At 42.6% G+C, this 26,866-nt stretch overlaps 1 protein-coding gene across 1 annotated transcript; it reads left to right on the top strand.

Moving 5' to 3' along the window:
- Window positions 1-496: 496 nt before the first annotated feature.
- On the top strand, window positions 497-26,866 carry LOC311101124 (myoferlin-like; the record flags this gene model as incomplete). The annotated part of the gene is given in 56 exon segments (XM_084142185.1): window positions 497-587; window positions 976-1,031; window positions 1,261-1,352; window positions 5,555-5,663; window positions 6,346-6,439; window positions 6,810-6,970; window positions 7,064-7,192; window positions 7,334-7,396; window positions 7,502-7,552; window positions 7,692-7,722; window positions 8,193-8,308; window positions 8,568-8,694; window positions 8,947-9,050; window positions 9,144-9,212; window positions 9,305-9,348; window positions 9,881-9,963; window positions 10,203-10,241; window positions 10,995-11,119; window positions 11,239-11,352; window positions 11,605-11,782; window positions 11,878-12,002; window positions 12,216-12,325; window positions 12,472-12,664; window positions 12,900-13,187; window positions 13,279-13,442; window positions 13,789-13,903; window positions 13,995-14,097; window positions 14,253-14,392; window positions 14,485-14,655; window positions 14,797-14,890; window positions 14,974-15,051; window positions 15,168-15,349; window positions 15,466-15,624; window positions 15,728-15,829; window positions 15,951-16,112; window positions 16,258-16,420; window positions 16,537-16,610; window positions 16,751-16,752; window positions 16,754-16,793; window positions 16,795-16,806; window positions 17,583-17,594; window positions 17,690-17,788; window positions 17,917-18,048; window positions 18,243-18,398; window positions 21,521-21,612; window positions 21,708-21,878; window positions 22,130-22,278; window positions 22,418-22,557; window positions 22,655-22,743; window positions 22,828-22,923; window positions 25,105-25,246; window positions 25,357-25,456; window positions 25,576-25,769; window positions 25,954-26,063; window positions 26,177-26,324; window positions 26,450-26,866. Coding segments are annotated over 56 exon segments (6,222 nt in total). The 3' UTR covers window positions 26,489-26,866.

Genomic DNA, 26,866 nt, shown 5'->3' with positions numbered 1-26,866 from the left:
TATTTATTTTGGTCCTATCTATACATTCATATCCTCCTTTAACAGCGCAATGCAAGTACTATCACCTTTTTTACAGTATTTTCCTACTTATTTCACTGAGCCAATCTTTTCCTCCTCTGTCCTCTGTCAACACTTTACACAGGATGGCAGCACACTGCCATTCCCAAAAAATCCACACCCACCCAGAGATCTGTATAATGACGAGATGCTCATGTCTCCGCCCTAACAATGGGAGTCGTTGCCCCAAAAGCAGGAAGGCAGGCGACAAGCTTAAGGTCCAAAATAAGCCCATAAAACACATTGGGCTTATTTTGGCGAGAGTAAAACCTCTCGCTTAGTCTCTTCCTCTTTGACCCACCCTTTTTATTTTCCTAAATTAAACACGGGTACAAATTGGTGCTGTTAGCTTTAGTGATGGGGTGGTGATGATGCTGCGCGCGATTCGGTTTTTAAAGTAATTCCAGAACAATACAGATTCCTATAAGTGAGTATCATCATGTTGCGGGTTGTGGTAGAATCTGCTAAAGGTATACCAAAAACTAAACTTGGAAGTACTCCGGATCCCGTAACATCTATTATTTTTAAAGGTAAGGAAGTGCACTTACCTTTTATGTCCCAGAGATTATCTTTCTGTATCTTGATCCACAACTCTATGGGCTACTCCATCTCATTACAAATAGGAATGTCATAACGTTTTCTTTTTTTGCATTAATTGAGAAAGAACAAAGGTTGTGAGATGCAGAATGATAATAGTGTAACCTATTGATTGGTTAAATCAGGATGTACTCCTTTATAGTAGGCAACAACTTTTCATTGGACCTAAACTGATGAATGTATCAATTCAATATTACCTGAGTTATATTGACTGCATTGGCATTATTTTACCCAGTAAAAGTTGCTAAGAATTTAATACTTTCTTAGCAACTGTAAAATGTGACTGAAATAAGTGAAAAAAAAAAAAAACTTTATTTTCAGATGAAAAGAAGAAAACCAAATCAGTTGACAGTGAAGTAAACCCAGTTTGGAATGAAGTAAGTACTTTCTGTTCAAACAGAGTATTTGTCTTTGGGAAAGTTGTATTGCCAAAGCAAGACTAGATATGCTCAAAATAGCTACAACCCTGATAGTACTATTGTAGGCTTCTGTATAATATTGCCTGCTCTCTAATAGGCTTAATAATATCATTTGTGTGTACCTCAAACATCTTGGCAGTGGCAGTGCCCCTGATTGATAAGTAATAAATGTCATGTTTGATTACAGGTCCTTGAATTTGATTTGAAGGGCTCTGCGCTTGATTCCTCATCTTACATTGATGTGATTGTGAAAGACTACGAAACTATTGGGAAAGATAAGTAAGTGGCGCACACATACAACTCATCCTCAACACACCAGGGGTGTAATCATTAGTCCAAACATTCCGTTTTGCAACTAAAACAAGAGTTTCTATTGGAGAAATTCAGGTAAGACCCTCACTGTTCCGTTTGCTTCCATTTAAGAAATGTTTTGCAACAGAATAGGTGTAATAAATACGCCCCTGCACTAATAGGGGGATTTGGGAGAGGGAGAAACCCAGTTTGCTCCACCTCAATAAAACAGAGCAGAGACATCCTCTAAATGAAGTTGCAGAGAGCTACCTTGTCTGCAATGTGATTACAAGTGGTGGTAGGACTTCTACAGGACTTCTACGACTACTACAAGATATCTTAATCAGTTCAATATTACTGAAGGTATACTGTAGATTAAACCAACCTCCTGCAAATTAACCCCCAAAGGGAAAGGGTCAACTGCAGTCTCGAAACAGTTCGACAGAGCTACATAATGACAGAAACAGATCAGGGCTTGTAGCATGGCATACGATTCAATTCCCAATATCTACTGGTAGTACTCTCAGTAGATATTGGGAATTGAATCGTATGCCATGCTACAAGCCCTGATCTGTTTCTGTCATTATGTAGCTCTGTCGAACTGTTTCGAGACTGCAGTTGACCCTTTCCCTTTGGGGGTTAATTTGCAGGAGGTTGGTTTAATCTACAGTATACCTTCAGGGGATAATGTTCATGGAAAAGTAAGTTAGCGTAGCCACTCTTTCAGGAGACCTCATTGTTGGCGCAACATGTAGCTCCCACATCCTACTTGCCATGCTCAGACTTCCATGCAGTGAGTGGGAGAGGTGATCCGTCTTAGGCAACAATGAATGAATCCCTGTTTGTTCTGTTGGGATGAGCTGTATGGCACTTGCTGATAGGGGAAGATTGTATTCAGTTAGGACGAAAAAGTCGGGAGAGTTCAGGCCACTAAGTATAGACCAAAGTTAAAATGTTGTGGTGTCTGTCTAGTATTTTCCATTCACAGAGGAAAAGACAGAGGAAAATACATATGGTAACAATCTGGAGACATAACTACAGAAAAAGTTTCCACGGTTTTGCCAATTCAAATCATGAAAGCGTTGTATGTTATGAAGACAACACATACAGAATGTCTATGTTTTAGTGAGATTAATTCAGTAAAATGATAATGTCTGTGAATCCTGTGTATGTAACATTTGAAATCAGATGTATGATTTTCCAGTTTTGTCAGTTATATGCATGCGTCAGTGCAGGCCATGTGATGTGAGTAAAGCTTTCCATTGAGTTAGCCTAATCTGACACATGTGGGGGCGTACAGGGACTCCTCTCTCACATAGTTTTCCAGGGTCTGTTATGGTACTTTGTAACCCTAGAAACTTGGGAGAGAAAAGTTTAAGCTTGTGATTCTTGACTTATTAGATTTGGGCAGGAATTCCTCAAATGACCCAAAAAAACAACATCCTCAGGTTTATTATCCTGCATTCCAGAAGATTATCACTCTCCAGAGAATTCAAGTTTCAGCCTCCTAGATAGAAGTAGAAGTGATCAATCTGAACACTGCCTAGGAAATGTAATATTCCCCATGAGCAGAGTGACCAGTAAAGATCAATTGCAAAGTGTAAAAATATCAATTACATTATTAACAATAGCCACCTGGATTTGTAATAGTATCCTGTCTGTAAAAACATTCATCATGATTGGAGGGTACAGGTGCAAATCCTTGGAAGGGTTGTAACAATTTGTTCATACATAGGTGATGTAGTACAGCAAGTAATATCCTGGTAAGTTTTGCTCTCCAGAATCCTGTCCTTTGTGGATGGGTTTAACTGGGTGGGTTTGTTAACTCTGGGAGGAGGCCTCCCCTGTGCCTTTTATCATGGTGTCATCACTTAGCACACAAAAGTACCCACTCATTCCCACAGATCACAGTGAAAGCTAGCAAGTAATATATGAGAAGATGGCGTAAACTGAGGTTTTGTTTGAAACTGCTAGTGAGTCGGGTGAAGATAATAGCACAGAGAGTGAAAATGAGTGGGTTACAGTGACGAAGAAGAAGTGAATCGAGAAAAGGAAAGTTGTGGTGGAAACCCCTAGATTCGTTTTTTTGTCAGAGTGAGGGTGTTGGATCAATGATACCTGGGAAATCCGTTTAACATCTTGAGGAAAATCTGGAATGTGTTGGAGGAAAGTGTAGAGTTGGTGAGAGTCACAAGAAGTGGTCTTATATTGATTTGTTGTGTGTCTGCGGAGAAGAAGAAGCGTGTTTTAAGCCTCAAAAAGATATAGATGTGGAATATCAATGGGGTGATTTCTGGGGTGGCGCAAGAAGTAAAGGCAGATGATATAACTGAAGACATCGATGGAGTGGTTGGTGCACGTCGACTGATCCGTATGGTGGATGGAGAAAATAAATTCACTTTCTCCATACTACTGTTCTTTGATGAAGAGTCTCTCCCATCTCATATACAGTTAGGATTCATGAGATACCCTGCAAGAGCTTTTGTGCACAAGCCCCTTAAGTGTCATAAATGCAAAATATTTGGTAATGTGTCAAGTGTGTGCAGAAAGGAAGAGTCGTATGCAAGATGAAGTGAAATGCTGCAATTGCGGAGGCGAACATGCGTCCAAATTCCTGGAGCGCCCTGTTAGGGTGATGGAGACCGAGGTGGCAAGAGTAAGGGGTGTTCAGCGTGTCTCCTATCTGGAGGTGGTGAGAAGAGTGGAAGGAACAAGTGGTAGTAGAGCCACCACCACCAGTGAAGGTTTCTCATCAACCCAGGGATCGTGAAATGTTACATGTTAAAAAGGTGGACTTTGTATTATTTATTGCAAAGTTCATAAACTGTACATCACAAGTGGAGAATCATTCAGAGAAAATTGGAATCATTGTGAATGCAGCTTAACGTTTCTTGGGTCTTCGTGATTTCACAGCCGAGGCCTTGCAAGAAATCCTGTCGGTGAATGTTCCGCCCTCACAGGCCCCTTAGCCTGTGTAGGGATGTATTTTGGAATGGACTGTGATTGAATAAGTGGGATGGGTTTTGTTTGTTGACGAGTCTATTTTTGTATTTTGTGTGATGTCATTTTTCCCCCTTTGCCACAATGGATTTTTATTTTCTTGTTGAATACCCCGTCCAGTTGGTGGCGGTAATGCACCATTAATATTGGATGCCAAACGCCATCGAAGAAGAACAGATCACAGTGCTCAAGAACTCTACTGATACTCCAGTATTTATGCTGCAGTAGTTTATGTGTCGGGGGGCTGGGGTTAGTTGGTTATACCTGGAGTACTTCTCCTGTCTTATCCAGTGTCCTGTGTGAATTTAAGTATGCTCTCTCTAATTCTCTCGTTCTCTCTTTCTCTCTGAGAACCTGAGCCCTAGGACCATACGTCAGGACTACCGGGCATGCTGACACCTTGCTGTCCCCAGTCCGCCTGGCCTTGCTGCTATTCCAGTTTCAACTGTTCTGCCTGCGGTTACGAAACCCCTACCTGTCCCAGACCTGCTGTTTTCAACTCTTAATGATCGGCTATGAAAAGCCAACTGAGAGACCTGAGCCCTAGGACCATACGTCGGGACTACCGGCCGTGGTGACTCCTTGCTGTCCCCAGTCCGCCTGGCCTTGCTGCTATTCCAGTTTCAACTGTTCTGCCTGCGGTTATGGAACCCCTACCTGTCCCAGACCTGCTGTTTTCAACTCTTAATGATCGGCTATGAAAAGCCAACTGAGATTTATTCCTGATTATTATTTGACCATGCTTGTCACTTATGAACATTTTTGAACATCTTGGCATGGTTCTGTTATAACCTCCACCCGGCACAGCCAGAAGAGGACTGGCCACCCCTCATAGCCTGGTTCCTCTCTAGGTTTCTTCCTAGGTTTTGGCCTTTCTAGGGAGTTTTTCCTAGCCACCGTGCTTCTACACCTGCATTACTAGCTGTTTGGGGTTTTAGGCTGGGTTTCTGTACAGCACTTCGAGATATTAGCTGATGTACGAAGGGCTATATAAAAAATAAAATTGATTAAAATTGATTACTGATAAGGATATTGCTGCAGTATTTTCATTTCTTACATGCACCTGTATTGTTAATCAAAGATTGAACTATACATTATTAAAAGTAATTTCAACCCTCACCTTTGTATAGTATGAAAGCTGTATTTGTTTTTACAGCTAGCCAAATCTGAAGTTTGCCTTTGTTTTGTAGGTTTCTAGGCTCTGCAAAAATCTCACTGAAAGACCTTGCAACTGGTCAAGTCAAATCCTCTCCATATAAAGATGTGGCTCTTGTCAATGAAAAGGGGCAGGCTATTGGGGTAAGTTTTTTTTACTGAGGGGATTCTATTAAACTGGCCCTGGGTGCACCGGTCTATGGCCCGTCATGTGACCGGGCGTAGCCGGTGAGGGAGGCGTGCCCTGCTCAAATCGAACAGCAATCTGCGCCGCTTGGTTATGTTGTCAACAAGGCAGTTCAGAAACATACAACATCTCTTTTTCATAAAATATGTTCTAATTAGTTTCAATTGGGAAGGCAGATAGTGTTTTTATCAAAAGCAATCACTCATTACTCCACGTGCTTAACCTATGTCACTTTTGTTTTGAGCAGACTTCGCCGGCGGCCAGAACGGGGCAGCCAGCTCATGCCCCGGAGGCAGCCCGGTTCCAAAACGAATGCAATCACTTTTCACCCGGTGCAAACTACGCCTACCCAAGCGCCTGGGCCATATTAATACAATCCCCTCACTAGTTAATAATGGAGAGTGCAGCTACTCACCAGCTACCAAGGATATGGGAAAAACAATCATGCAATCAGCTAAAATTGAAACACCTGTTTTCCCTGTGATCCCTATTATCCAATTGTAATTCTACAGTTAATAGCATAACTACAATAACCACATGAGCATAACAAATCTTGTGCAATTTTCCATTCTGTATTTTGATATCAGCATGTTTTGATGAGATGATTGATATTGATTCCACCAATTATTCACCTTCCAGGCCACGGTGAGCCTTTTGATTCGCTATGACCCTCCAGCCAATGCCGCTCCAAAGCCAAATGACCCACAGGAAGGAGATACAGCAGGGGATTCTGGTACGTCATGTGGTCTGTAGTGCCACAGTAGCGTTTGTCGTTGGGATCATGGAGGACTTTTGTTTGCTCAGCCCAGTGGACGAATACTTTGATTGCCAAAAAGACTTTGATTGTAAAAAAGAGCTGTCTGGTATGCTTGTCTTAATCATCAAAATAAGAAAGAAACATCAGGGAGCAATTAGCATTTTTGCTTTGTTTAGCTGTCAACCATGAAGTCCCATTGACAGTGGCAGGATTATGAAAGGCCTATGAGTTTATTTGGATTCTTGTATTAGCTGTTACTTCAGCAACAACTAATCTTTGGGCAGTTGAATGTACCTTTATATCTGGTGACTGGTTGAGGTTGTGCTGTGTGTGTCTGCAGTAGAAGGTGGAGGTGAAGAGAAGGATGAGGACTTTATTGATGGAGGACAGAGTGGCTGTGCAGGGGGAGTCCCCTCCCCTGGTCAGCCTGGGAACCCTAACCAAAGACTGGTCAGGAGTACCAGGAAACGGAACCGTCCCCTGTCCAATAAACCCCAGGACTTTCAGGTGAATTCTCCCAAAGCGGTTCTAACATTATATCTAAACACAATTGTCATACTGCTTAACAACCCTGTTCTCATTCTCATCTCTTACCTTCAGATCCGTGTCAGGATCATAGAGGCGCGACAGCTCCCTGGGAATAACATCAAACCTGTTGTGAAGGTGAATGTTTGTGGACAGACTCACAGAACAAGGATAAAGAGGGGAAACAATCCCTTCTTTGATGAGGTAAAGGCAGGCATATTGATTTAACTTGAGTAAGTCCATGTGTGCTTATCAAATTGAGAAATGACTGCAGGACGTTTGTCCTGAAGTTTTATGTGGCTTTGCCTTTCTCATTAAACCACCCAGATTAATTTCTCTTTACAGATGTTCTTTTACAATGTCAACATGTTACCATTAGACCTATTTGATCAATATATCAGCATTCGGGTAAGTTGAACTCGATGTTAGTAATTTGGCACTAACTGATTAACATTCAGATACTATGTATTGAATTTCATTCTCGCTCTAATAAACCGTACTCTCCTTCTGTAGGTATACGACTCCTTCTGTCTGAGAGCTGACAGTCTCATGGGGGAGTTCAAGGTACTCCTCCCTTTCCTTCCACCTCTTATTAAAACATTCAAGGATTAATGACATGAAAGAGTCCAACTTTACATTCCATTACTCGATTTATGTATTTTATCAGTCTGAGGTATTTCCCATCTTTCTTTGCTTCCCACAGGTTGATGTCGGCTTTATCTATGATGGACCAGGTAGGTTTGTGGAGTTGACTCTCTGTATTTGCAAACACTGTGTCTGATTTACATTTGCTCAATAGACGGGTTGGTTGTTTAGCACGGGCTTGGCTTAGACTGTTAACATGTAAACTGTATTTAGTCTCAATGTTTACTAAAAACATAAATACATTTGCAATATGAGCACTTGTCTCTCAAATACATCGTTACAGTTCTCGGTTAGCTAGCAAACGGATTTGAGCCATATTAGTATAGACATGACATCAGTCAAAACACCTCAAAACAAGACATGGTATCAATAACAAGATGAAACAAGCCACCTACGATTCCCCACATGGCAGCTTCTTGTCATTGTTGCTAGCTATCTGACTTTTCAGAATCATAAACGCACACCTTCCGGCCACATTGATGCGTGCGCATAACTTTCATGATGACAACTCGTCTATGAAGGTAAATGTTGTGCCTGTGTGTCTCTGTCTGTCTCACAGCTCACACCATAATGAGGAAGTGGCTCCTTCTGAATGACCCTGATGACTGCAGCTCGGGGGCCAGGGGATACCTCAAAGTCAGCATGTTCATAGTTGGGACGGGAGACGAACCACCGGTACAGTAATACGTTCAGTAATACAGCCTTTAGTTTGGGTTTACCTCTCGCAGTTCCTCAGTGTTTCCCATATATGCATTGATGCGCCGCTGCTAAATCGTGGCCTCCACTGCAATTAAAAATAAATATATAATATAGATGTATATGCCCCAGGAAGACCCCATACGCCCCCCCCCCCCCCTATCAGATTTGCATGAAAATAACGTCTGTCCCTATCATAGCAAAGTGTGACACCAGTGTGTGTTTGTGGCTTCTGCAGGTAGAGAAGAGGGACGTTACCGATGACCAGGATGACATAGAGAGTAACCTGCTGATGCCAGCAGGGGTCACTCTGCGATTGGTCACCCTATCGCTCAAAGTGTTCCGGGCCGAGGACATTCCCCAGAGTACGCCACTCCTATATCTAATGTTGTAGCTATCATGTTCTGCTGCTGATGTTGTGATTGACTTGTTATGCTTTAAGGTTCTTCAGCCTAACTTTTAAGTGCTTGCTCTCTATGCTGAAGATGGGTGTGCATCTGCGCTAGCTATTCATTTAGAAAAGTGTCTAAATCTGGATCTCTTGAAACGATGTAAGATTCAGATTGATGTATTTACTTGCCTCTCAAACGAACTTAACCAGTGTGTTTATTTCATAGTGGATGATACCTTTGCCCAGTCAGTGAAGAATATGTTTGGAGGGGATGGGAACAGGAAGAATCTAGTGGATCCTTTTGTAGAGGCTCGTTTCGCTGGCAAAAAGGTATTCACATTCCTCTCTACACAACTCAAATCAAGGGGAGGTTTTGTTTATTATGGTTGTGCAGTGAAGTTGATATGTGAATGTTTGTTGTAGCTGTGCACCCAAGTCATTGAGAAGAATGCCAACCCAGAATGGAACCAAATGCTGAATCTTCAGGTCAAGGTAAAAAATTAAAATAAACGCACTTGTGCACTGGATTTCTGCTTTGGAAAATTGTGATTCAAAACGATGATCTTACAAAAATCTTTCTGCAGTTCCCTTCAATGTGTGAACAAATCAAACTGACCATCTTTGATTGGTAAGTCAACAGTAGCTCCTCTGCTGAACACTAATGGTGGACATATGTATCCATTTAAATCATTTCATTTGAGCTCTGGCAGTTTTGTCCCACCTCACTGTTTTATAACAGTATTCAGATGCATACTTTCTAAGGTCCTCAGTTTTTACACAAATAGGGCCAGTAATTTTTCCTGGTCACATGGGTCAAAAATACCTCAGGAAAACCGTTATGTACATAGTGTATAGTCAGCCCCCTTAGAGTGCCTCCCTAGTGCGCTCTCTGCTCCCTGCCTGTATCCAGAGTGTGGTCAGTCAGTTATTTGGCCTGGGAGGAACTCGGCAATACTATAAGTCACATTTCAACAGCCACTCCCTGTTCCAGGCTGGGATCCTGTTGGCAGGGAAACACCACTGTAACCTTAGTCTGTTGCTAGTGGGAAATCAGGGCAAGTCAAAGGTTAGGAAAACAGTGTGTCTCCTAAATGGGATGAAAGTGAAGTTCACGTTGTTGGTAGATCATTTAATGTTGTGATATTACACTTCTTATGCAGGGATCGCTTGACTCGGAATGACTCAATTGGCACCACGTACTTGAATCTGGCCAAAATAGCATCCTCTGGTGGCGAAATTGAAGGTATGGTTCGATTGAGGTCTATTACACTACACCACACTATTTCTCTCTTTCACTATCTGTAGCTCAAGTATATGATTTCTATGCCATTTTCATTGTAGCTTCTAGTATAATGGTGTTGCCTAATTACAATATGTCCACTCACTTTGGTTGTTAAATGAATAGATCTACACTATTCATCTCTATACTCCATTGTCACTGTCTAATATACAGAACATGCATTTTCTTTTCCCTTGGTATAGACGAACATGCGGGATATGGGTTCTCTCCATCACTTGAAGGTTCAATAGATTCATAGATGTGTGATGAATTATTAAAGTATCATCCAGTGCATAAATCTCTTATTTTGGCCCAGTACCACTAACAAGTCATGTCAAGGATACTGCAATTTGCAGTACTGTATACATCACATTAGTAAATTCTTCAGATTGTAGCCCAGCATGACGTTTCAAAGAATTTAGAATGGAGTTAAAAGAAATGAGAATGGATCCAATTTGACACAGAATTTGACCCCAGACAATGATTACTGCACTGGAGTTACTTTGCGAATGTGTGACTGCCATGATTTGTGCCCGGTCCATTCATTTCTGTAGCCCTTTGAGTACAATAGCATGATATTTGAGTGACGTGAACACATATCATTTCAAAGTTCTCCTTCCTTGGTACTCAAAAGGTTACAGCAAACCATCTTTCTTCCCCTAACCTTCCCGTCTAACCCTTCATATTCAGTTATGGAATTTTGTGATTTTAATATCATTTGCATGCTTTGTTTGTGCTGTCACAGAGTTGCCTGCTCTCCTTTTTTTTTTGCCAAAGATGGAGAGCAAGCTCATGTGTTGCATTTGACCGCATATGACCCCTGTGAGTTTGCCCGGGCAGATACCCTAACTGTAGTTTTTGTAGATTTGCTACCGCTGTGTTAACCATTCCCCATCCAAGACATCAGCTTCTGACATGCAGAACTAACTCCACAGCTCTGTGCAGCTCATCATTTAGACACATTAGTAAAAAAAAAAATGCTATTTCCTCTACAGGGAAGACTGGGGAGTCTGAGGTGGGTTTCCTGCCAGCCTTTGGGCCTTGCTATGTCAACCTGTATGGGAGTCCCAGAGAGTTCACTGGGCTTCCTGACCCTTACGAAGAGCTCAACTATGGCAAGGTAGGTCCTGCAAGGGAAATTAATACATCTCTAAGCTTGGAGATGTTGACAGTTCTCTACATTTGGACTTTATAAACTAATGTTGACATTCAAATGATCTATACTTTTCTTTTTGACAGGGTGAAGGGGTGGCCTATCGAGGAAGAATCCTGGTTGAGCTCTCAACTAAACTGGAAGGCAAAGCTGACAAGACTGTGGATGTGATCCCTAGTGATGACATCTTGGTGGCCCAGGTACATTTACATTTTTGTCATTTAGCAGACACTCTTATCCAGAGCGACTTACAAATTGGGACACTGTAACCTACCTCCCATTGGCTCTTGATCAATTTTACCTTACACTTTTCTCCTGCAGGTATGTCCTGTTTTGGTGTATATGGCCAAATAAACAAAATACATGCTACATCTTTGAATAATAGTTATTTGAAATGTAAATCAATGAATATTTTTTTCATCTAAACCAAACAAGTTTTATCTTCTGATCAGAAATACCAGCGTAGGAGGAAGTACTGTCTGTGTGCCGTGTTCCACAGTGCCAGCATGCTCCAGGAGCCTGGCGAACCAATCCAGTTTGAGGTCAGCATCGGCAACTATGGCAACAAACTGGACACCACCTGTAAACCGCTGGCCTCCACTACCCAGTACAGCTGTGCTGTGTTCGATGGTAAAGGCCTAAGCCACCTTAGAAATTAAACTCATCTGGTTATTGGTACCTCTACAAGAGTATGGGAATTGGACTAATTAGTTTATTTTAAACAGGTAACCACTACTATTACCTGCCCTGGGCTGACACCAAGCCAGTGGTTGTCATCACATCATTCTGGGAGGACATCAGTCACCGTTTGGATGCAGTCAACATCATTCTGTACATATCTGAACGCCTGGTAAGATAATGTGTTAAATGTTGTTTTTTGCCATGGCAGATTTATTCATAGTATGAAAATGTATGCACACTACTATAAGTTGATCTGGATAAGCGCGTCTGCTAAATGACTAAAATGTAAATAGTATTCTAATATTTATACACTTTATTAATATTATTCAAAGAATGTATGAATACAATGTAACATTTTAGTCTATTGCTCCTTTCCTTTCAGCAATCTAACATCACTGCAATGAAGACGGCCATCTTGGCTAAAGCCTCTGACAACCGTCTGGCAGAGATCTGGCTGAGGCTGGTCAGTCAGGTGATCGATGATCTCGACAGGTAAATGCTTCCTTGTTTAATGGATTTAGTTAGTAAACACTGGCATAATCTGTTTCAAAGAATAACACCATGCTGATCTAGCTCAAAGACAGCAATGATAACTCTTAACCCAGTATTTGTATCTAACCCAATCCCCATCATACCAGTTTCAAAGTTCCAGACCTGGAGGGCCAATCCAACCTGACTGCCCTGGACATCCAGATCAAGAAGTTGCGTGACAGCGCCCTGCAGACCATGATGGAGGGGGCCAAGCGCATGAGAGACGAGGCCACTGAGATCAAGGACACCCTGGGGGACATCGAGGGCTGGCTGGACAAACTGAAGCAGCTTGCGGAGGAGGTAGGTCAGAGGTCAAGCTGTTTGTCTGGGCATGATATATACTTTTGGTAAACTGCTATTAATAATCAGAGATTATAATGGCCGAAAATTGTGGCTATAGCCTCTTTTCACTTAAGTATTTTCCATGTACAATGCCCTCTAAATTACCTTTGAAGGTAGTGATACAGTTGTGTAGGGTTGTATTAAAACTGGGGATGTACAGTAATTGACATTGTGTGTACATGTGTCCCTCCAGCCCCAGAACAGCATGCCTGACGTGATCATCTGGATGCTGAGGGGGGAGAAGAGAGTGGCGTACAGCCGCATCCCAGCCCACCAGCTCCTCTACTCCACCTACAGCGAACAGGCCTGTGGACAGTTCTGCGGCAGGACCAGGACTATCCTCATGCAGTACCCAATGGATAAAAACAAGGGTCTGAAGGTTCCAGTCCAGATCAGAGTCAACATGTGGCTGGGCCTGTCTGCACACGAGAAGAAGTTCAACACTTTCTCTGAGGGGACATTCAGTGTGTTTGCTGAATTGGTATGGTTCTATGAAAATGACTCACTTTTGATTGTTGAACTTAATAGAAATGGAGAAGAGTGTTGTATAAAGTGTTTTTCCCCTTTGGCAGTATGAGAATCAGGCCTGCATGCTGGGAAAGTGGGGAACTACGGGTCTGGGTTTACGCTACAAGTATTCTGACATGACTGGCAAACTGAAGCTGAAACGGGAGTACTTCATGCCCCCGCGAGGCTGGGAGTGGGAGGGAGAATGGTTCATTGACCCAGAGAAGGGGTAAGACGCATGTTTGTTTTTTTACAGTGGTGAAATTTCAGGAATCTGCCCTCTTTATCACAATCAAAGGAAATCAGAGTCATGTTCATCAGACCGGGCACACCATTGTGAAATGTTTTGAAACAGACAATACAATATTTTTTTCGTATTGGACAAGTCTAGGTAGTCCCTCCCTGTTTCTGTCTCTTTTCTTCCCTTTGGTGCCTAATGAACATGCTGCCAGTTCTTTGGTTTGCATTTTTCTTATTACATCAACCACCCGTTAGTGAGGCGTGTTGTTGTACCAGGTCTTTTTAAGTAGGTCTAGATCTGTGTAATAATACATTTTTCTGTGTTTATGTACAAGTCTGTTGACAGAGGCAGATGCGGGACACACTGAGTTCATGGATGAAGTCTTCCAGAACGAGACTCGCTTCCCTGGGGGAGAGTGGAAGCCTGCTGCCGAGACCTACACTGACGTGGTTAGGGAACACACGCGCGCGCACACACACACACACACAAAAACACACACCGGTGTTCAGGTTGCTGAGGTGTTGTTGGTTGTGTTTGCAGAATGGGGAGAAGACCCAGAACCCAGGGGAGATAGAGTGTCCTGCAGGCTGGAGCTGGGAGGCTGAGTGGACCGTGGATGACAACAGGGCTGTGGACGAGAAAGGTCTGCTTTCACACTGATCTCTACAACACTGCTTGACCTTGCAGTGGAGGACTTGACTTGAAATTGGGATTTCTAATGTGTCTACTACTGTAGGAATGACTTGTAGTATTTTCAAGCATTGTGAATGAATTTATAATGAGTTTATCTGAATGCAGGCTGGGAGTATGGAATCACCATCCCTCCAGATGACAAACCCAAGTCTTGGGTGCCAGCAGAGAAGATGTACCACGTCCACCGACGGAGGAGAGTGATCAGGCCCAGGAAGAGAACATCAGCTGCTGGTACAACCACTGAGGTCAGTGCACTGTGCCAATAGGAAACTGTTTGTCTTGAGAGATCATAATCAAATGTTGTGGGTGTCTAATATATTTTTACCCCCCTTTTCAGAAGCGAGACCAAGGAGACCCAGAGGGCTGGGAGTTCTCCTCTCTGATTGGCTGGAAGTTCCACAGGAAGGAGCGTTCCGCCGACACAATCCGACGCAGACGCTGGAGGAGGAAGATGGCCCCCGCCGACCGCCTAGGGGCATCCGCTATATTCAAACTGGAGGGGGCGCTGGTGAGCAACTGGACAACTCTGGTCCTCAGGGGCTGCAGCTTCTGTTGGTTTTCTCTCCTCCCTGGCATGAAGACAATGTCTTGTCCAACAGTTGTCCATCCCTGTTGATTCATTCTGAGGGATTCTTGATTGTCTTTGCAGGGGGTTGATACAGATGAGAAAAGGAAAGATGATAAGGTTGATGCATCCAAGCTCTTTGTTGCCAATACTCCCACTGTTTCCTGTTCATTTGACAGTGAGTGCTTTAGTTTTTACATAGTTTGCATGGATTTCTCTCTGTCTGTGATACTGGCCTTAACCTTGGTTTTCTTTCTGCAGGGTCACACGTCTACCACCTCCGCATCTATGTTTACCAGGCCAGGAACCTTGTTGCCATGGACAAAGGCAGCTTCTCGGGTCTGCACATCTCCTTGTCAAAAATCATCTTTTGATTTGGTGAAAGTTGACACGTGAGATATTATGAAAATGTGGACGTATTATCTAACACACAACATGTTTTTATCTCATCCTAGATCCGTATGCCCAGGTGTCCTTCCTGCACATGAGTAAAACCACAGAGACCATGAAGGCTACTCTGAACCCCACGTGGGACCAGACCCTGATCTTCCATGACATGGAGATCTACGGGGACCCCCAGAACATTGGCCACTATCCCCCTGATGTGGTGCTGGAGTTCTATGACAATGACCAAGTGGTGGGTGTGATCAAAGTCCCTTCAGTCACTCCGGTTAAGAGTTATCAATACAGTGCCCTATTAACTGTGATTGTCATCCTGGCTGTAGTTGGTTAACATGTTGCTCTCTGCCCCAGGGGAAACATGAGCTGCTGGGTCGGAGCGTGTGTGTCCCCCTGGTGAAACTGAACCCAGGCATGGACCAGACCCCAAAATTGCTGTGGTCCCCCATCACACACAAGGGTGAACAGGCTGGGGAGGTGCTGGTGGCTGCTGAGCTCATCCTGAAGGATAAGGTGCAGTACCAGAAGAGGATGTGTAGCACTATTGGTTAGTGGGGTAGGCCTATAGGAAAGAGGTAATGTATATCGTGTAAACGCTCTTCCTCTCTGTCTCCAGGGTATCGGGACGGACCTCCCTCTGGTCCCTCCCAAGAGGGCGGAGAATCTGTACATGGTGCCTCAGGGGATACGGCCTGTGGTGCAACTCATGGCCATTGAGGTAAACTACAATACTTCAGTAATGTCATAACGTCCCACAGAAATGGCAAGTTTACCTGCAATTTCCCACTTCCCACTGTATGTATTTTGTTACCCAGCGCGTGTGTGTGTGTGTGTTCCAGATTCTGGCCTGGGGGTTGCGCAACATGAAGACCTACCAGTTGGCCACTGTGTCCTCCCCTAGCCTGGTGGTGGAGTGTGGAGGAGAGATGGTTCAGTCTGCTGTCATCAAGAACATGAAGAAGAGCCCCAACTTTCCTGGATCTGTCCTCTTCCTCAAAGTGGTAAGAGCTGCTTGCTTGGGATCTCACAGGCATGTGTGTTTTTCTGTAGTAAAATGTTGACAGTGCTAATGGGCTACACATGTAGGCATCCTCTCATTCCCTCACTCAGGGGTTGATGTCAAAGTTGTTACATCTTTATCCTCAGCTCCTTCCCAAAGAGGAGATGTACACCCCTCCCATCGTGCTGAAGGTGATCGACCACAGGCCATTTGGCAGGAAGCCAGTGGTTGGACAGTGTACCATAGACACTCTGGAGGAGTTCCGCTGTGACCCCTACATCATTCAAAAGTCATCCATGTCATCCAAATGTAACTATTGTCTCTATCTGACACTCTTACTTAAGACCACCCTGTGGTGAGATTGAAATAATTTCCCAACAAATATGAGATATACATAAGAAATTGTCTCTCCTTGTCTTTGTTAGTGGCTCTGATGGCTGCTTCTCCTCGGGACATCAGAATTGACATGGAAGACAGGAGGCCTCTACTTGAAGCTCAGGTATACTCTGGCATTTGAATGGGAAATCCCTCTCAAATTCACCATATTTTGTTGGACATTACACTCTCTTATGAGAGCTTTTAAGATCTATTCTATCTAATAAAATAGTCCAAATTTCACGTTGATACATTGACTTGCAGTTTGTACGGTATATCAGCAGCAGTCAACAAAATGGCCGCCACCTACTTCTCATCTTGTATGTATGGTCATCTATAGTTTAACTCTATAGGCTGGACAATGACACTGCAGGGTTGAGGGTGCCTATCTCAAATCTCTCCTGTGATCCATGTTTATAATAAGAGATGAAATGATAGCTGCGGGAAGGAGTGAGTATGAGCAGTCAAAATGTGTGATTCATCCAAAGAAGTAAATGAAATGAAATATAATCTAATCAAACTTTCAACCTGTTCTTAAAGTTTGAGTTTAATTAATTAGAAACATCTCTGTATTTCCCTATTCAGAACAACAACAAAAAAAAGAAACCATTATTGAAACGTTTCTTTTGACTTTGCTTTCTCACATCTTGCTTACTCATTCCTATATTCCAATGGATATTACTGATCAGGAGAACATCTTAAATTGTGTATTATAATTGTAAGCCTTTAAAATGACAGAACTGCAAATGTATACCAGTTCTATTGTAATCAATGATCAACCTTCTAGACAATCTTAGTTTATGCATTGACAGTGCATTCAATAAATGCTCAATCGTGACATGGATCACAATTGGGGATCATTTCATCGAATTGTATAATCATTGTATCAAATAAATACGCTGTTTTCCTTCACTCCACAGCAGATCTTATAACATCTACCAGATTGATCATGCATGTGACACATATTCACATGATTCATGTGACACTGATTCAAAGATTCACTAGCTGGCATTCTAATTACTTAGTTTGTCTCTGATATTGACTTGACACCTTGTTTACTTATGTTTCCTTTCATCCCATTCTCCTTTCTTAAAAGCATGCAGAGAAGGTAAGATATGTAAACTTTATGCACAGCTCTCTATCACAAGAATCACACTGATGTACAGACTTGAATTTGATACTATCTTCGCTATTTCACATTAGGAGAAGGAGACAGTTGATTGGTGGAGTAAATTCTACGCTTCCATTGGAGATCAGGAGAAGTGCCGTCCTTACCTTGAGAAAGGATATGACACTTTGAAGGTGAAGTCTTGACATCTCACACAGAATACACCTGGCCTGCATACATCTGAAGTAGCTGCACTGATTAGTTGGAATTTAGTTTTCTTCCTAGACTCAAATAGAATTTTTGATATAATCTCTGTTTTCAGGTATATGATAACGAACTGGAAGATATTCCTGAATTCAAACAACTCACCGATTTCTGCAGCACCTTCAAACTGCAAAGAGGCAAGAATGAAGATGGGGATGATGATGATCCATCTGTTGTTGGAGAATTCAAGGTGGAACAGCAGTTTATCACCATTGTTTCACAAAATCCCTACACATACTTGTCTCATACACATACATAAAATGCCACATTGGCTCAGTTATACAAATAGATGGAACGCATCAGTCATAAATCAGGCTACTGCTGCGTTCTAGTGGTAGAGTTGATGCATTGCTACCTGTCAGTGATGGCTGACTATGTTTTCAGGGCTCTTTTAAGGTGTACCCTCTATCAGACGACCCGGGTGTTGCTCTTCCTCCTCGCCAGTTCCGTGAGCTGCCTGAAAGCGGGCCTCAGGAGTGCCTGGTCAGGATCTATGTGGTCAGAGGCATCGACCTGCAGCCCAAGGATAACAATGGCCAGGTGAGTCCTGATGTGACTTTGGAATTATGAGGTTCTATCTGCAAAAACATGATTCTGAGATAATTGGCTTTAAAGTTCTAAACACTCATTGGTTTGACTTTGAATGGTGTGAGCAATTTTCATCTAATATTCCTTTTAACTTTACAACATGAATTGAGGTATTTCGAAAGTATTCATACCCCTTGACTTATTCCACATTTTGTTGTTACAGCCTGAATTCAAAATGGATACAAAATTATAATAATTCTCACCCATCTACACACAATACCCCTTAATGACAAAGTGAAAACATGTTTTTAGAAATGCAAGTTTATTGAAAATGAAATTGTCCTGCTGAAAGGTGAATTCATCTCCCAGTGTCTGTTGGAAAGCAGACTGAACCAGGTTTTCCTCTAGGATTTTGCATGTGCACTATTCTGCTTCTTTTTATTTAATAAAAAAAACTCCCTAGGCCTTGTCGATGACAAGCATACCCATAACATGATGCAACCACCACCATGCTTGAAAATATGAAGAGTGGTACTCAGTGAGTGTTTTATTGGATTTGCTCCAAACATAACGCTTTGTATTCAAGACATAAAGTTAATGTATTTGCCACATTTAAAGTTTTACTTTATTGCAAACAGGATGCATGTTCTGGAGAAAAAAAATTTCTGTACAGGCTTCCTTCTTTTCAAAGTCATTTTTGGTTGGTATCTTGGAGTAACTACAATGTTGTTGATCCACCCTCAGTTTTCTCCTATCACAGCCATTAAACTCTGTAACTGTTTTAAAGTCACCATTGGCCTCATTATGAAATCCCTGTGTGGTTTCCATCCTCTCCGGCAACTGAGTTAGGAAGGACGTCTATCTTTGTATTGACTGGGTGTATTGATACACCATCCAAAGTGTAATTCATAACTTCACCATGCTCAAAGGGATATTAAATGTCTGCTTTTTTTACCCATCCACCAATAGGTGCCCTTCTTTGCGAGCCATTGGAAAACCTCCCTGGTCTTTGTGGTTAAATCTGTATTTGAAATGCACTGCTCGACTGAAGGACCTTACAGATAATTGTGTGTGTGTGTACAGTACCAGTCAAAAGTTTGGACACACCTACTCATTCAAGGGTTTTTCTTTATTTTTACTATTTTCTACATTGTACAATAGCAGTGAAGACATCAAAACTATGAAATAACACATATGGAATCATGTAGTAACCAAAAAAAGAGTTAAAAAATCAAAAAATATTTTATATTTGAGTTTCTTCAAAGTAACCATCTTTGCCTTGATGACAGCTTTGCACACTCTTGGCATTCTCTCAACCAGCTTCATGAGGGAGTCACCTGGAATGCATTTCAATTAACAGCTGTGCCTTCTTAAAAGTTTATTTGTGGAATTTCTTTCCTTAATACGTTTGAGCCAATCAGTTGTGTTGTGACAAGGTAGGGGTTGGTATACAGAAGATGGTCCATATTATGGCAAGAATAGCTCAAATAAGCAAAGAGAGAAACGACAGTCCATCATTACTTTAAGACATGAAGGTCAGTCAATACGGACAGTTTCAAGAACTTTGAAAGTTTCTTCAAGTGCAGTCGCAAAAACCATCAAGCGCTATGATGAGACTGGCTCTCATGAGGACCGCCACAGGAATGGAAGACCCAGAGTTACCTCTGCTGCAGAGGACAAGTTCATTAGAGTTACCAGCCTCAGAAATTGCAGCCCAAATAAATACTTCACAGAGTTCAAGTAACAGACACATCTCAACATCAACTGTTCAGAGGAGACTGTGTGAATCAGGCCTTCATGGTCGAATTGCTGCAAAGAAACCACTACTAAAGGACACCAATAAGAAGAAGAGACATGCTTGGGCCAAGAAACACGAGCAATGGACATTATACCAGTGGAAATTTGTCCTTTGGTCTAGAGTCCAAATTTGTGATTTTTGGTTCCAACCGCCGTGTCTTTGTGAGACGCAGTGTAGGTGAATGGATGATCTCCGCATGTGTAGTACCCACCGTGAAGCATGAAGGAGGAGGTGTTATGGTGTGGGGGTGCTTTGCTGGTGACCCTGTCAGTGATTTATTTACAATTCAAGGCACAATTAACCAGCATGGCTACCACAGCATTCTGCAGCGATATGCCATCCCATCTGGTTTGGGCTTAGTGGGACTATCATTTGTTATTCAACAGGACAATGACCCAAAACACACCTCCCAGGCTGTGTAAGGTCTATTTTACCAAGAAGGAGAGTGATGGAGTGCTGCATCAGATGACCTGGCCTCCACAATCACCCGACCTCAACCCAATTGAGATGGTTTGGGATGAGTCGAACCGCAGAGTGAAGGAAAAGCAGTCAACAAGTGCTCAGCATATGTGGGAACTCCTTCAAGACTGTTGGAAAAGCATTCCTCATGAAGCTGGTTGAGAGTCCCAAGAGTGTGCAAAGCTGTCGTCAAGGCAAAGGGTGGCTACTTTGAAGAATCTCAAATATAAAATATATTTTGATTTGTTTAACACTTTTTTTGGTTACTACATGATTCCATATGTGTTATTTCATAGTTTTGATGTCTTCACTGCTATTGTACAATGTAGAAAATAGTAAAAATAAAGAAAAACCCTTGAATGAGTAGGTGTCCAAACTTTTTACTGGTACTGTATATGTGTATATAGTTATTATTGCACACAGTGAGTCCATGCAACTTGTGACTTGTTAATTAAGCAAGTATTTACTCCTTAACTTATTTAGGCTTGCCATAACAAAGGGGTTGAAAACTTACTAACTCAAGACATTTTAGCTTTTCATTTTTTATTCATTTGTAAAAAATGTCTAAAAACATACCATTTTGACATTATGGGGTATTGTGTGTAGGCCAGAGACACCATTCAGGCAGTAACACAACAAAATGTGGAAAAGGTCAAGGGGTGTGAATACTTTCTGATGGGTCGTGAACATTGTACATAACAAGGTTATCTCCATAACTGTTTTTCCCAAAATGCAGATATAATCTTAGAATTCTAAGCCCTCGCATTGTCCATTGCGTGTTGCTGCCCTCTTCAATCTTCCGCTTACTACCTTGAATCTCTTTTAATGTTGCAACATGGTAACATGTTTGTTTTCTCAATTTGCCTTTCCTTTACAGTGTGATCCTTATATAAAGATTGCCCTGGGGAAGAAGTCAATTGAGGACCGAGATAACTACTTACCAAATACCACCAACCCTGTGTTTGGAAGGTGAAATCACACATTCGTTTAAGTTTACTTACCCTCAAGATCTTGTTATGGATAATATTGTACATTACACTTATACTACATCTCCCTTTTTGCAGAATGTTTGAGATGACATGTTTCCTGCCTCAAGACAAAGACCTGAAGATCTCTGTGTATGACTATGATCTGCTGAGTCGCGATGAGAAAGTGGGAGAGACTGTGATTGACCTAGAGAACCGTTTCTTGTCACGCTTCGGCTCCTACTGTGGCCTACCTCAGACATACTGCATGTGAGGATACTTTTTCCTACTGTAAATCTTAATGTGATAGTTCACTACAAAAAAGTAAGTTTTTCAGACCTCGAATTTGGTGTGGAGTTGAGTGATTGTCCCATGCCATCTGTTGTGTAGATCCAGATATATCATATTTTACAAATTCATAAGAACAAATTCTTATTTACAATGATGGCCTGGCAAAAGGCAAAGGTGTTCTGCCAGTCATTATGGAGGACTGATTGGTTGTGTTGATCTCCCTTTATCAGCTCTGGAATCAACCAATGGCGCGACCAGCTGAAGCCCTCTCAGATCCTTCAGAACCTGGCCCGCCTCAAAGGCGTCCCTCCACCCAGGACAGAAGACAACGGCAACACACTGTCATTCAATGGGAAACAGTACACCCTGGCTCAATTTGGTAATTCATAACCAGGTTTTTTATGGCATTTTCAAAACATTTAACATTCATCTTAGGGACCTGAGGACAAGATTGTTTTGTGTGACATGAATATTGCCTTTTTATGTGACATGAGGCAACTTTTACCATCTACATTTAGAGGCCAACAACAAGATCCACCAGCACTTGGGCCCTGCCAACGAACGGCTCCCTCTGCATGTGCTCAGAACTCAGGGACTGGTGCCGGAGCATGTGGAGACCAGGACACTGTTCAGCAGCTTCCAGCCCCAACTCTCTCAGGTCACTGGTCATGTTGTCTTCCTCTTTATCTTCAATATTTCTACCTTCCTATGCTTCCATGTATCTGAGACTAACTGTATTTTTACTCACTGTGTAGGGACGCCTTCAAATGTGGGTGGATGTTTTCCCCAAAAGCATGGGCCTTCCCGGACCACCCTTTGACATTGCACCACGCAAGGCCAAAAAGTAAGGAGAATCGTTTCTCAATTTGGTATTTGAAAATAATCTTGTCTATAACCGTCTATTAATTAATACCATGTATCCATTTAGGTATTTCCTTCGAGCTGTTGTTTGGAACACCACTGATGTCATTCTGGATGAAACCAGCATCACTGGGGAGCACATGAGTGATGTCTATGTCAAAGGGTATCAATCAATCAATCAAATCTAGACTAACAGTGAAATGTTTACTGACCAAAAATGCAGAGAGAGAAATTATAGAAAAATAATAACATAAGGAATAAATGCACAATGAGTAACGATACCTTGGCTATATACCCGGGGTACCAGTACAGAGTTGATGTGCAGGGGTACGAGGTAATTGAGGTGACTTGGGTGGCTGAACGCGGACAATTTCTAGGCCCTTCCTCTGACACCACCTGGTATAGAGGTCCTGGATGGCAGGGAGCTCGGCCCCAGTGATATACTGGGCCGTACACACTACCCTCTGTAGTGCCTTGCGGTCGAATGCCAAGCAGTTGCCATACCAAGCTGTGATGCAGCCTGTCAAGATACTCTCAATAATGCAGCTGTATAACTTTTTGAGGATCTGAGGGTCCATGCCAAATATTTTCAGCCTGCCGAAGGGGAAGAGGCGTTGTCATGCCTTCTTCACAACTGTGTTGGTGAGTGTGGACCATGTTAATTCCTTAGTGATGTGGACACCGAGGAACTTGAAGCTCTCGACCCACTCCACTACAGCCCTGTCGATGTGAATAGGGGGGTGTGCTCGGGCCTCAGTTTCCTGTAGTCCTCGATCAGCTCCTTTTGTATTGCTCACGTTGAGGGAAAGGTTGTTGTCCTGGCACCACAATGCCAGGTCACTGATCTCCTCCCTATAGGCTGGCTCATCGTCATTGGTGATCAGGCCAACACGGTCGTGTCGTCAGCAAACCTAATGATGGTGTTTGAGTCGTGCGCTGCCATGCAGTCGTGGGTGAACAGGGAGTACAGGAGGGGACTAAGCACGCACCCCTGAGGGGGGCCCCCGTGTTGAGGGTCAACGTGGCAGATGTGTTGTTGCCTACTCTCACCACCTGGGGGAGGTCCGTCAGGAAGTCCAGGATCTAGTTGCAGAGGGAGCTGTTCAGTCCCAGGGTCCTGAGCTTAGTGATGAGCTTGGAGGGCACTGTGGTGTTGAATGCTGAGCTGTAGTAAATGAACAGCATTCTCACATAGGTGTATCCAGATGGGAGAGGGCAGTGTGGAGTGCAATAGAGATTGCGTCATCTGTGGATCTGTTGGGGCAGTATGCGAATTGGAGTGGGTCCAGGGTTTCTGGGATGATGTTGTTGATGTGAGCCATGACCAGCCTTTCAAAGCATGTCATGGCTACAGATGTGAGTGCTTCGGGGCGATAGTCATTTAGACCAGTTACCTTGACGTTCTTGGGCACAGGGACCATGGTGGTCTGCTTGTAACATGTAGGTATTACAGACTGGGTCAGGGAGAGGTTGGAAATGTCAGTGAAGACACTTGCCAGCTGGTCAGTATGCATCCTGGTAATCCGTCTTGCCCCGTGGCCTTGTGAATGTTAAGCTGTTTAAAGGTCTTACTCACATCGGCTACGAAGTGCGAGATCACACAGTCGTCCAGAACAACTGGTGCTCTCATGCATGGTTCAGTGTTGCTTGCCTCGAAGTGAGCATAGAAGGCATTTAGCTTGTTTGTTAGGCATGCGTCACTGGGCAGCTCGCGGCTGGGTTTCCCTTTGTAATCTGTGATAGTTTTCGAGCCCTGCCACATCTGACCAGTGTCAGAGCCAGAGTAGTAGGATTCGATCTTAGTCCTGTATTGACGCTTTGCCTGTTTGATGGCTCGTCGGAGTTCGTAGCTGGATTTCTTATAAGTGTCCGGATTAGTGTCCCGCTCCTTGAAAGCGGCGGCTGTAGCCTTCAGCTCAGTGCGGATGTTGCCTGTAACCAATGTTTTCTGGTTGGGAAATATACGCACGGTCACGGTAGGTATGATGTCATCGATGCACTTATTAATGAAGCCAGTGACTGTGGTAAACTTCTCAATATTATCGGATGAATTCCGGAACATATTTCAGTCTGTGCTAGCGAAACAGTGCTGTAGTTTAGCATCTGCTTCATCGGACCACTTCCATATTGAGCACGTCACTGGTACGGCCTGTTTTGAGTTTTTGCTTGTAAGCAGGAATCAGGAGGATAGAGTTCAGTGTTGAATAATGTTTTAAGAAATGTTATCTATTGAAAATATATTAGGATCTAGCTATTACCATGGCAGCCATACATATAACACACTTGTGGTTTGTTCAAACACATTACAAACTATATTATTTAACCAGTCAGTTTGTCTTTCCAGCTGGATGCCAGGTATGGAGGAGGACAAGCAGAAGACTGATGTCCACTACAGGTCTCTGGATGGAGATGGCAGCTTCAACTGGAGGTTCATCTTCGGCTTTGAATACCTGCCCGCTGAACAGCTATGTCTGGTCTCCAAGAAGGTGTGTTGAGTCTTGACAAAAATATTACAAACGGAATAGTGTAGTAAGATGAAATGGAGGAACATTTCATTGGCACCAATTTTGCCCGTCTTGCTTATTATCTTAAACAGGAGCACTTCTGGAGTCTAGACAAAACAGAGTTCAGGATACCCCCCAAGTTGATTGTTCAAATTTGGGATAATGACAAGTTCTCATTGGATGATTACCTGGGTGAGACACCTCTCTAGCACTATGAATTAACGTACAATACTTTCTTGATGATGTTGCTTCAGCTGATCAATTTCGCTGTTAACACATAGTTCTGTGATGTTGTTCTGGTCAATATACAGGCACAGTAGAGTTGGATCTGCGTAACCTAAACGCTCCGGCCAAGACTCCAGAGAAGTGCAGTCTGGGTATGATGGAGGTGATGTTGGATGCAGGGCCACACAAATCAGACGGGGCCAAATCGCTGTTCGCTCAGCAGTCTGTCAGAGGCTGGTGGCCCTGTGTCACTGAACAGGATGGGACGAAAGTCCTTGGTGTGAGTACAGCTAAGAGGTCATCGATTTTAACAATTACAAAACTAAGGGACTATAAATCAACCTGGTTTGATCTTTTATTAAACCATGTTTAGTGTCTCTGAAGTAGATTTACTACGTTGCAAATCACAGAGGCATATGTGAAACATTGTGTGGAATAAATCTGAATTAACATCTTATGTGTAGGGGAAGGTCGAGATGACTCTTGAAATTGTGGCTGAGAAAGAGGTGGATGAGAAGCCTGCTGGGAAGGGCAGGGATGAACCCAACATGAACCCAAAGCTTGACTTCCCTAAGTAAGATTTCTACTGTTCTGTGTATATTCACCCTTTTATAGGCCTATCAGAAATGTTAACCTCCAATACTATATATAACATATTAAACTCTGTTTCCTCCTCTCTTCCAACAGCCGTCCGGACACATCCTTCTTCTGGTTCACGAACCCCTGTAAGACCATGAAGTTCATTGTGTGGCGCAGATTCAAGTGGATGTTCATTGGACTAATCCTACTGATTCTAGTGCTGCTCTTCATCGGAATCCTGTTGTACTCTTTACCGGTAAGAACAGGCAGGAGGGGATGGATGGTCAATCAGATTGTGTTAAATAAAATTCCCGTTAAGGAAATAACAAACATTTTGATGTTATTAATGCTTGCCTAATTGCTATTTTCCTCTCATTCCAGAACTACATTTCAATGAAAATTGTGAAGCCATTCAATTGAAAACTCCAGAGGAGCAGAGACCAGTCTTCCAATGTATTTTCAACCAAAAAGAGAATTACTATTTTTATGTATTCTAAACTGTATTTGTGTAATATTTCAAATGTATTAAAAAACACTTTGTCCACAGAATGCACAATTGGTATATTGTTCAAACCAACTTCTGCCAGATGTTCTCTTTTCAGAAGTTAATCAGAATTCCTTGAACGTTATGCACTTTCTCACTCTTTTTAATGGATGTTCTGTGCTTTGTAATGAATATTTTTGTGATTATGTACACACTGACTGTTTAAATCTGTTATGTATTGTTTGGAGAACACAAATCTTACAAAAATGTTTTGTTTAAAGGTCATAATAAATTATCATCAGTACGCAAATTGC

Source organism: Coregonus lavaretus (assembly GCF_964263955.1).
Source record: "Coregonus lavaretus genome assembly, chromosome: 25".
Taxonomy (NCBI): domain Eukaryota; kingdom Metazoa; phylum Chordata; class Actinopteri; order Salmoniformes; family Salmonidae; genus Coregonus; species Coregonus lavaretus.
This window is presented reverse-complemented; position numbering and strand designations above follow the sequence as displayed.